Source organism: Salmo trutta, chromosome 28, assembly GCF_901001165.1.
Source record: "Salmo trutta chromosome 28, fSalTru1.1, whole genome shotgun sequence".
Classification (NCBI taxonomy): domain Eukaryota; kingdom Metazoa; phylum Chordata; class Actinopteri; order Salmoniformes; family Salmonidae; genus Salmo; species Salmo trutta.
Window position 1 is genome coordinate 8862644 of NC_042984.1, and position 10806 is coordinate 8873449.

Consider the following 10806-nt stretch of genomic DNA (forward strand, 5'->3'; position numbering starts at 1 on the left):
TACGGACACAGGCAATGAGGCAGTGATCGCTGAGATCCTGGTTGAAGACAGCAGAGGTGTATTTAGAGGGCAGGTTGATCAGAATGATATCTATGAGGGTGCCCATGTTTACGGATTTGGGGTTGTATCTGGTAGGTTCATTGATAATTTGTGTGAGATTGAGGGCATCTAGCGTAGATTGTAGGATGGCCGGGGTGTTAAGCATATCCCAGTTTAGGTCACAAAACAGTACGAGCTCTGAACATAGATGGGGGGCAATCAATTCACATATGGTGTCCACACATATGGTGTCCAGGGCACAGCTGGGGGCTGAAGGTGGTCTATAACAAGCGGCAACGGTGAGAGACTTGTTTTTGGAAAGGTGGATTTTTAAAAGTAGAAGCTCGAATTGTTTGGGCACAGACCTGGATAGTATGACAGAACTCTGCAGGCTGTCTCTGCAGTAGATTGCAACTCCGCCCCCTTTGGCAGTTCTATGTTGTCAGAAAATGTTATAGTTAGGGATGGAAATTTCAGGATTTTTGGTGGCCTTCCTAAACCAGGATTCAGACACGGCTAGGACATTCGGGTTGGCGGAGTGTGCTAAAGCAGTGAATAAAACAAACTTAGTGAGGAGGCTTCTAATGTTAGCATGCATGAAACCAAAGGATTTTACGGTTACAGAAGTCAACAAATGAGAGAGCCTGGGGTGGGGAATGGGAGTGGAGCTAGGCGCTGCAGGGCCTGGATTAACCTATACATCACTAGAGGAACAGAGGAGGAGTAGGATAAGGGTACGGCTAAAGGCTATAAGAACTGGTCGTCTAGTGCGTTCGGAACAGAGAATAAATGGAGCAGGTTTCTGGGCGCGGAAGAATAAATTCAAGGCATAATGTACAGACAAGGGTATGGTAGGATGTGAATACAGTGGAGGTAAACCTAGGCATTGAGTGACGATGAGAGAGGTTTTGTCTCTAGAGACACCATTTAAACCAGCTGAGGTCACTGCATGTGTGGGAGTTGGAACAAAAGTGCTAGCTAAGGCACATTGAGCAGGGCTGGAGGCTCTACAGTGAAATAAGACAATAATCACTAACATAAACAGCAATGGACAAGGCATGTTGACATTAGGGAGTGGCATGCGTAGCCGAGTTATCATAGGGTCCAGTGAGTAGCTAGGCGAGCTGGAGACACAGTGATTCAGACAGCTAGCGGGCCGGGGCTAGCAGAAGGGCCTTAGGGGGACGTCGCGATGGAAGAGTCTGTTGTAGCCCCCTCGGACGGTTACGCCGGCAGACCAGTTGTGTTGGTTCGGCGGGGCTCCGTGTAGGCAGTAAAAGGGTCCAGGCCAATTGGCAAAATAGGTATTGTAGCCCAAGAAATTGGCTGATGGACCTCTTCAGCTAGCCGGGAGGTGGTCCTAGCTCTGGGCTAGCTCCAGGCTAACTGGTGTTTGCTTCGGGACAGGGACGTTAGCCAGGAGTAGCCACTCAGATAGCAGCTAGCTAGCTGCGATGATCCAGTAGCGGGCCGCGGCTAGCAGGCTAGCAGATGGGCCTTCAGGGGACGTCACGACGGAGGAGCCTGTTGAAACCCATTCGGGCGGATTATGTCGGTAGACCAGTCGTGATGGATCGGCGGGGCTCCGTGTCGGCAGTAAAAGGGGTCCAGGCCAATTGGCTAAATAGGTATTGTCGCCCAAGGAGTGGCTGATGGACCTCTTCAGCTAGCCGAGGCTAGCTCAAGGCTAACTGGTGCTTGCTTCGGGACAGAGACGTTAGCCAGGAGTAGCCATTCGGATAGCAGCTAGCTAGCTGCAATGATCCAGGTGAAAAGGTTCAGATCTTGCGGTAGGAATCTGGAGATGTGGTAGAGAGGAAGCAGTCCGATATGCTCTGGGTTGAATCGCGCTGTGCAGACTGGCAGGAGTTGACCGGGCTGAGGTTAACTGATGACCGCTAGCAGTGGCTAACTTACTACTAGCTAGTAGCTAGTTAGCTGGCTAGCTGCTGTTGGGGGTTCCGGTTCTAAAGTATAGAAAATAGCAGATCCATACCAAATTGGGTTAGGCGGGTTGCAGGAGAGTATGTTGAAATTGAAGTTAAAAATATAAAAAAAATATACGAACTATATACGAAGAAAAAAAAGATATATACACGGGACACGACAAGACAAAGACGTCTGACTGCTACGCCATCTTGGAGATTGACAGATAGCTAGCTAATATGAAGTTAGGTAGCTGGTGATATTCAATTCACTTAGCTAACTATCTATACAGTATGTGAAGTTGGCTTGATAGCTAGCTAGCTAGCCAACTAGCTAGCTCATTTAGAAGCTCATTTGAGTTAGCCTGCACTGTAGCTAGTTAGCTAATAATACTTTTTTTTTTACATTTTCGAAATGTATTTACTTACTTGAATAGGTTCTCCCAGCCATGTGGACAATTGGAAACAGGGCAGCAAAGTGTGTTTGTCACCAGAGCGTTTTAGAGTATATTACTATTGAACTATGTACCCATTTAATAACCTGACCATACAAACTTGCTATGATGAATTCTTGACGCACAATCAAACATGCTGATATATGCTGCCAGCACACCCACAAGCGCGTCACAACTAAGCAACACACGGCAATTTACCGATATCTAGTCTATTTGACACTGATACCCCGTGGTTGCGTTGCTAGCCCGTGGGCGCGTTCCAGGAGCGTTGCAGGTCTACACGGGTGTGTTCCAGGTGGTCTTCATTGCTTCATAATTTCTGGGTGTATTACAATGGATACTTAACATAACAGATTAGTATAATTGATTCAGATTATTTGATTTATTGGCCTCTACTTTTATTTTTTACAAATCCCAAATCACTATTGCAGGGTTGACCAACTCTGTTCCTGTTCCTGGAGAGCTATCATCCTGTAGGTTTTCCCTCCAAACCCAGTAGTAACTAACGTGATTCAACTTATCAACGAGTTAGTTAGGTGCGCTAGATAAGGGTTTGAACAAAAACCTGCACTCCCGTTCAAACCCAGAATTTATCCAGACTTCCAAGATGAGATTTGGAAGGATGGCCACGCGAGGTAAGTGTTGAACATATCACCTTGCCACATACTGGTTGTGTTCCTGCTTGATTAAGTTGAAGACGTTGCATTGCATCAACCAATGGCTGTGCGTCACATTATCGACTGTCGGTCATTACATTCCTATATCATATGAGGTGGTTAGCTGATATGTTAAACACCTATCCAAGCTTTCAACCTCAGGAGGCTGAAGACATTTGACTTGTCACCTAAAACCCTCACAAACTTTTACAGATGCACAATTGAGAGCATCCTGTCGGGCTGTATCACCGCCTGGTACGGCAACTGGACCACCGACAACCGCAGGGCTCTCCAGAGGGTGGTGCGGTCTGCACAACGCATCACCGGGGGCAAACTACTTGCCCTCCAGGACACCTACAGCAGCCGATGTCAGTTGAAGTCCAAAAAGATCATCAAGGACAAACACCACCCGAGCCACTGCCTATTCACCCCGCTACCATCCAGAAGGTGAGGTCAGTACAGGTGCATCAAAGCTAGGGCCGAGAGACTGAAAAATAGCTTCTATCTCAAGGCCATCAGACTGTTAAACAGCCATCACTAACACAGAGAGGATGCTGCCTACATACAAACTTGAAATCATTGGCCACTAGGGTTGCAAAGGGTCGGAAACTTTCTGGTAAATTTCCGGAATTTTCCTGGAAATTTTCCATGGGAAGTTAAGCCCTGGAATTTGGGGAATTTTGCTTTAATTCATCAAAAAAGTTAGCTTATAACAGTGAACCTTTTTTGTGGGATACTCATAAGGCAATTCTAGGTCATATTTTGGTTAAACTTTCCCTAATTCAATGGAATTGCAACCCTCTGCATGCACAGTGCATTCTTGCATCACATGTACAGCTGATTCTCAAGATCTTGCACACTAATGAGATGCTATTGAGCCCACACTACTACACTGTCTGAGCCAAGCACTACATGCTTTCTGGTAAGTTTTAATTACAATACTGGGTGGGGTGAATATATTTTATATGACATACATTATTTTTTGTTAGTCTTAATTTATTTTCTGTAAAATACCATTGTATCTGCTCAAACTGTTTTACAAAAGTTTACTAGGGTTGGTGACAGGCTGATTGGTCGGCTATTTGAGCCACTAAAGGGTGGTTTTACTATTACTATATAACTTTTGCTTCCCTCCAGGCCTGAGGGAACACACTTTTTTGTAAGCTTAGATTGAAGAGTTGGAAAATAGGAGTGGCAATACTGTCCGCTATAATCCTCAGTAATTTTCCCTCCAAGTTGTAAGACCCAGGTGGCTTGTCATTGTTCATATACAACAGTTTTTTCACCTCTTCCACACTCACTTTACAGAACTGTAAATTACAATGCTTCTCTTTCATAATTCGATCAGTTATACTTGGAAGTGTAGGTTTTGTGTTTGTTGCTGGCATGTCATGCCTAAGTTTGCTACTCTTGCCAATGAAAAGATTATTGAATTAGTTGGCAATATCAGTGGGTTTTGTGAATGAGCCATCTGATTCAATGAATGATGGAGCTGAGTTTACCTCCAAAGCTTTTTACTATCATTCTTTATATAATTTCTATTTGTTTCATAGTATAGTTTTTTCTTATTTTTGTTGTGTTTAGTCACATGATTTCTCAATATGTAGTAGGTTTGCCAATCGGTTGTGGAGACAGACTTATTTGCCATTCCTTTTGCCTCATCCCTCTTAACCATAACATTTTTTAATTCCTCATCAATCCACCGGGATGTAAACATTTTTACAGTCATTTTCTTAATGGGTGAGTAAGTGGAGTAAGAGATTTTATAAATGTGTCAAGTGCAGCATCTGGTTGCTCCTCATTACATCAGGCATAAGGGTTAACCTAATTCTCCTAACCTGCTACGTTAATTATCTTAACCTGCTGCATGAATTCTTCTAAACTGCTTCCAGTCGTAGCTGTGTCGAAGTGGCATGTTTTTAGGGAATCTCAAGTGCATTAGCATTCACAAACGGTTGTCTACAATCAGCAGAGTTAGAAGAGGAAGCGCGACACCCAACTTCCTCATTTTCTCTTTACATTACAGTCAATGATCTAAGCAGCCCAGACCCAGCTGCTATTGCATTGGTGTCTCAGGGAGAACCACCCGATTAAGCAGACCCGAACTAACCATTTTGTTCAGTGGTAAACAGTGAACTATGTTCATTTCTCCACCGTCCCCCTTTGCTGTCAGTGTCAACTATTGGCCCAGTTGAAATTCTTTCAATGTGCATCCTTCCAGGAAACACATGTGGAGACAATTCACCTGTCCAATCAGTGAGTCTTCAAGGAAGGATGCACTTTTTAAAGGAATGTCAACATAATCCTTCTCATTTGGAATCTCTAAAGAAATTTTAAAAAATTGGGAATTTAGTCAATAATACACATCTGAAATATCACATTTTGCTTTCTTCAATTGCATTTGTACAATATAATAATATCATTGGGCCTAATTCTATTAATTTTATTGCAATTTTATTAATCCCAAGAGGGGACATTAGATCAGTCACCAGCAATACACTTACAGCTACAATATACATCAGATAGACTGAGCCCTGATGGCTGGTGAAACAAGCATATCCCATGACTTACAGAGAAGCAAATGGATTCAATAGAATAGACTGTAAACCCATGGAATCAAAAACATCAAAACATTATTAATACAATGAATAATGGCATTGAATAATGTGCAACGTATAATACAATATCTACAAAATACAAAGGAACTGTACAATACAAAAAACTGTACAATCAAGGTGAAATCTGTCGACGTGTCCTTGAGCAAGGCACTTAACTCTAATTTACTCCAGCGGCAGCGTACTCCTATGGCTGAAACTGTAAAACACATTTCACTGCATGTATCCCAGTGTATGTGACAATAAAATATATATTTTGGGAGGAATGTAAGAACAGAACTGTATACAAAACATTTGCATAAAACATTTGTCCCATTGGTATTCATCATAGGTCACACTGGATATACACTGCACCATTGCCTCTTGATGTTTACTCTGTGGGATTATACAAATCCATGGTAACTCAACAAGTGGAGTCCATTTTTTTCCCCATACCAGTGTCCAGGAAATCTCATTCAGATGTCCTTTGCACAGTTTGTGTCAACAGAATCTACAGAACATCATCATAAGGTCCATGGGGATGCTGTGGGATCATCTGTAGATTTCCTCAGTTCAAGGACAATTGATCCAAGTTGTCATTGTATCTTGCACCACCATCCAAAGACGAGGTGCAGTGTCTTACAAAATCTCCTTTGTGTTTTAGTTCTTCAACTGACTTGGACTGACCATTGAAAATATGGACATACCTGACCTTTCCTGGACAGAACAGACCTGGCTTGTAAAGTTTCCATCTTCGTCCACAGTATTGGAAAATAAAAAATTAAATAAAAAGTTACGTTTTAGGGTTTCAGGCTGTCTATCGAGGTCATGGTCTTTTGAATCTGTACACCACAAAACAAATGTGCCAGCCTCCAACATGTATTTAAAAATGGAGTCTACATCACATTCACCATGTAGTAGACAGAAATTGGGCCCTACTGCCTAGTCTAGTTGTCAAGCCAGTGAACCACATATTAGACTGGATTGTTCTGTTGAATGTCCTGGAGGCTTGAATCTGGTAAGAATAATATTCATAATAAAGTTAAGTTTATGAAAAAATACAGTGGGGGGAAAAAAGTATTTGATCCCCTGCTGATTTTGTACGTTTCCCCACTTACAAATAAATGATCAGTCTATAATTTTAATGGTAGGTTTATTTGAACAGTGAGAGACAGAATAACAAAATCCAGAAAAACGCATGTCAAAAATGTTATAAAACGATTTGCATTTTAATGAGGGAAATAAGTATTTGACCCCTCTGCAAAACATGACTTAGTACTTGGTGGCAAAACCCTTGTTGGCAATCACAGAAGTCAGACATTTCTTGTAGTTGGCCACCAGGTTTGCACACATCTCAGGAGGGATTTTGTCCCACTCCTCTTTGCAGATCCTCTCCAAGTCATTAAGGTTTCGGGGCTGACGTTTGGCAACTCGAACCTTCAGCTCCCTCCACAGATTTTCTAGGACCTTAATGTGCTTCTTCTTGAGCCACTCCTTTGTTGCCTTGGCCGTGTGTTTTGGGTCATTGTCATGCTGGAATACCCATCCACGACCCATTTTCAATGCCCTGGCTGAGGAAAGGAGGTTCTCACCCAAGATTTGACGGTCTATCGTCCCTTTGATGCGGTGAAGTTGTCCTGTCCCCTTAGCAGAAAAACACCCCCAAAACATAATGTTTCCACCTTCATGTTTGACGGTGGAGATGGTGTTCTTGGGGTCATAGGCAGCATTCCTCCAAACACGGCGAGTTGAGTTGATGCCAAAGAGCTCCATTTTGGTCTCATCTGACCACAACACTTTCACCAGTTGTCCTCTGAATCATTCAGATGTTCATTGGCAAACTTCAGACGGGCAAGTATATGTATTTTTGAGCAGGGGGACCTTGCGGGCGCTGCAGGATTTCAGTCCTTCACGGCGTAGTGTGTTACCAATTGTTTTCTTGGTGACTATGGTCCCAGCTGCCTTGATCATTGACAAGATCCTCCCATGTAGTTCTGGGCTGATTCCTCACCGTTCTCATGATCATTGCAACTCCACGAGGTGAAATCTTGCATGGAGCCCCAGGCCGAGGGATATTGACAGTTCTTTTGTGTTTCTTTCATTTGCAAATAATCGCACCAAATGTTGTTACCTTCTCACCAAGCAGCTTGGCGATGGTCTTGTAGCCCATTCCAGCCTTGTGTAGGTCTACAATCTTGTCCCTGACATCCTTGGAGAGCTCTTTGGTCTTGGCCATGGTGGAGAGTTTGGAATCTGAATGATTGATTGCTTCTGTGGACAGGTGTCTTTTATACAGGTAACAAGCTGTGGTTAGGAGCACTCACCTTAAGAGTGTGCTCCTAATCTCAGCTCGTTACCTGTATAAAAGACACCTGGGAGCCAGAAATCTTTCTGACTAAGAGGGGGTCAAATACTTATTTCCCTCATTAAAATGCTAATCAATTTATAACATTTTTGACATGCGTTTTTATGGATATTTTTGTTGTTCTGTTTCTCATTGTTCAAATAAACCGACCATTAAAATTATAGACTGATCATTTCTTTGTCAGTGGGCAAACATACAAAATCAGCAGGGGATCAAATACCACCCCCCCCCCCCCCCCCCCACTGTATGTAAAGTAATAAATATTTTTGGTTCAAATCTGTCTGAAATTCATGAACTCAAGCATACTGTACCATTCTGATAAGTTATAGGCTACCTTACCTGTTGTTGTTCCCACAAACAGCATTGATGTTCCCTCTGTGTCTGATACCTAGTAAAAGGAAACCTCAACTCAATAAAACATTAAAAAGTGCAACCCTTGAGGTAATACAAATTCCTGTCAGCCATCTCCTTACCACATTGAGTATGATAGAAAATACAGTGGGTATTGGGGGGTTATTTATTGACATACCTGTGTAGGGCTTTGTGTCTCTGGAAAGGTCCTCTCTGTAAAGGTACAAGAATTAACATTGAGACAAAAACAACTTTAGAAATGGATAACATACACTGTATGGCATTTTCATCTTGTGTGCTCTTGTATTTATTTGAGTAATTTAGCAGATGCTCTTTTCCAGAGCGACTCAATAGGTGCATACATTTTCATACTGGTCCCCCGTGGGAATCGAACCCACAACCCTGGCGCCATGCACTACCAGCTGAGGAACACGGGAACTGTACCAGCACACCCTGTATATAGCTACATTCTTGTGTATTTGATTTGAATCCTCGTTACTATTTTGTATTTGTTTTTTAACTGCATCGTTTGGAAGGGCTCATAAGCAAGCATTTCACAGTAAAGTCTACACCCATTGTATTCGGTGCATGTGACAAAAAAAATGTGACTTTGATTTAGTCCTGTATATTAAACACTTGTTCATCTGGGCAATTAAAACAATAAATGAAACTGTACAGGTCCCCAAAATAATCTCACCAGATACAGCTTTTATTTTTCTTCTAATAGCTACTGCCGTCAATGCTGCTATCACAGCTAGTACCACCACCACCACCACTACAGCAGGTATTATTACAGCCATGGGAGGGGAGGTCTGTGGTCCACATTCAGAGTCGGACTGATGAGTTCCAGGTTTAATTTGCTGACGCTTCAAGGTATCACATCTATAATAAGAGAAATAGACCACTGATAATCAAGAATTTGGTCATCCAACATTTAGTTTCACATTTCTCTGTTAATATTGTAGTGTTTAGCTTATATTTTGAAGGAAATAACCATTATACATGAGCCACACTTACTGTGTGTGTGTCTGGCAGGATGTAAATGATCCATCTGAATAGGTATCACCAGTACAGTCAGAACACACAGTATCTGTAGATGTTGTTCCTGCACCAACACAGGTGAAACTCATTAAGGATCCTAACTTGAGATGTGCTTAACTCACGACTGCATAAATCATGTACTGATGTCAATGGACGATTTGCATGAAGACCAACCTGTGTGGCTGATGTATTGACCAGGTTTACAGCTGCTGTGTCTCTGGGCTGCTCTACAACCATCCTTAGTTGGGTCTAGACAGTAGAACCCCTCCAGTGTCCCACAGACAGTGTCTGATGAAGGTGTACATGGCTGCATTACCGTCATACCAAAGCCTGGGTCACAGTTTGTACACGGTATGCATGCCGTAAGACCATTGGGTTCATCAAGGAAAGTGGAGTCGGTACAGGGGACACAGGAAGTACTTGTAAATTCTGTACAGTGTTTATATACCCGGTTTCCTGTGGGATAAAGGTCAGTGTCATGGATTGATTGGTATTGCAATTTATTTTCTTCATAATAATCCATATAGTATACAGAGCTGGTCCTTACCTGGAGAACACATTGGACAGCATTCATCACCTGTTCTGTACTCTGCTCTACCACATGCAATAGAGCGCTCAATGGTTAGAAACACCAACATGATTGGTAGATCTATCTGTAACTAGAGAACATGAAAACATATCATCACTGTTTAAAAATATGTTTCAGTCTATTTTGTACAGCAATGGTTTCATAAAACCAGTATATTAGAGTCAATGCAGCAGGGTGGGGGGGTCACACATAGGAAAAGCAGGGTTGAAGAGTTTGGGGTTAGGATGGAGATGAGAGTTGAGATTGAGGAGCGATTGACAGTTTCAAGTTGAGAGAAATCATATTTAATGTTTTCCATGTTTCCATTTGCTTTTTCAAGACCATCTCCCTTCTGGAAGATTTGACTATGTTCAAAGACAAAAAAAAATCTAGACAATTTTCAAAACAGGGTTTATAATTAAAGTTAGAATTTGACAGAAATTGTGTATACTCTGAGCATACTATCTGGTGCCAAGTGTGCCTACAGCTGTGGTATGAAAGGTTGCCAAACCACTAGGTTTACACAACCGAAATGTTTAACATACTATCCATTTCGCTTTGAAACTGCGCCATGGTTCGCCAATCCTCACCATCTCACTGGAATAAGGGCCACCACCATGGATTCTTAGGCGTTTTGAATTATAACAATGGCACCATCCCTGGTGTCTTCAATCTTAATGTAGACCTTGAGTCACGGACTAATACAACTATTGGAAGACAAGGGAAAAGGTTTAATACACAATATTGAAATACACAGCACAACAAACGAATGGTAAGATCTGATTAATTCGATTAAATGCAATTTCATCTTT

At 42.3% G+C, this 10806-nt stretch overlaps 1 protein-coding gene and 1 long non-coding RNA gene across 5 annotated transcripts; one reads left to right on the forward strand and one right to left on the reverse strand.

The window, feature by feature from the left end:
- Positions 1-3479: 3479 nt before the first annotated feature.
- LOC115165397 (uncharacterized) lies at positions 3480-6478 on the forward strand. The gene is made up of 2 exons (XR_003870153.1): positions 3480-3522; positions 6334-6478. It is a non-coding gene; the product is annotated as an uncharacterized LOC115165397 (long non-coding RNA).
- A 101-nt stretch (positions 6479-6579) lies between these two features.
- On the reverse strand, positions 6580-10684 carry LOC115165379 (tumor necrosis factor receptor superfamily member 14-like). Of its 4 annotated transcripts, XM_029718462.1 has the most exons (8): positions 10540-10651; positions 9974-10085; positions 9601-9882; positions 9403-9490; positions 9083-9267; positions 8564-8598; positions 8374-8422; positions 6580-6684 (listed from the first exon to the last, which is right to left on the reverse strand). In XM_029718462.1, the coding sequence occupies exons 1-8, from the start codon at positions 10585-10587 to the stop codon at positions 6644-6646; spliced, it is 840 nt and encodes a 279-aa protein (XP_029574322.1). In that variant the 5' UTR covers positions 10588-10651; the 3' UTR covers positions 6580-6643. The 4 variants fall into 4 exon arrangements, with proteins under 4 accessions (XP_029574322.1, XP_029574323.1, XP_029574321.1 ...); XM_029718463.1 differs by lacking the exon at positions 6580-6684 and having other exon boundaries at positions 8298-8422; positions 10585-10684; XM_029718461.1 differs by lacking the exon at positions 6580-6684 and having other exon boundaries at positions 8298-8422.
- Positions 10685-10806: the final 122 nt, after the last annotated feature.

Excerpts from the sequence above, each read along its gene's own strand:
- LOC115165379 (XM_029718461.1), bottom strand. The coding sequence starts at position 10,587 with ATGGTGAGGATTGGCGAACCATGGCGCAGTTTCAAAGCGAAATGGATA. Across the intron at positions 10,086-10,539 it reads GTTTCAAAGCGAAATGGATA|TTACAGATAGATCTACCAAT; the intron begins GTATGTTAAACA and ends CATGTTCTCTAG. Across the intron at positions 9,883-9,973 it reads CTGTCCAATGTGTTCTCCAG|GAAACCGGGTATATAAACAC; the intron begins GTAAGGACCAGC and ends TTTATCCCACAG.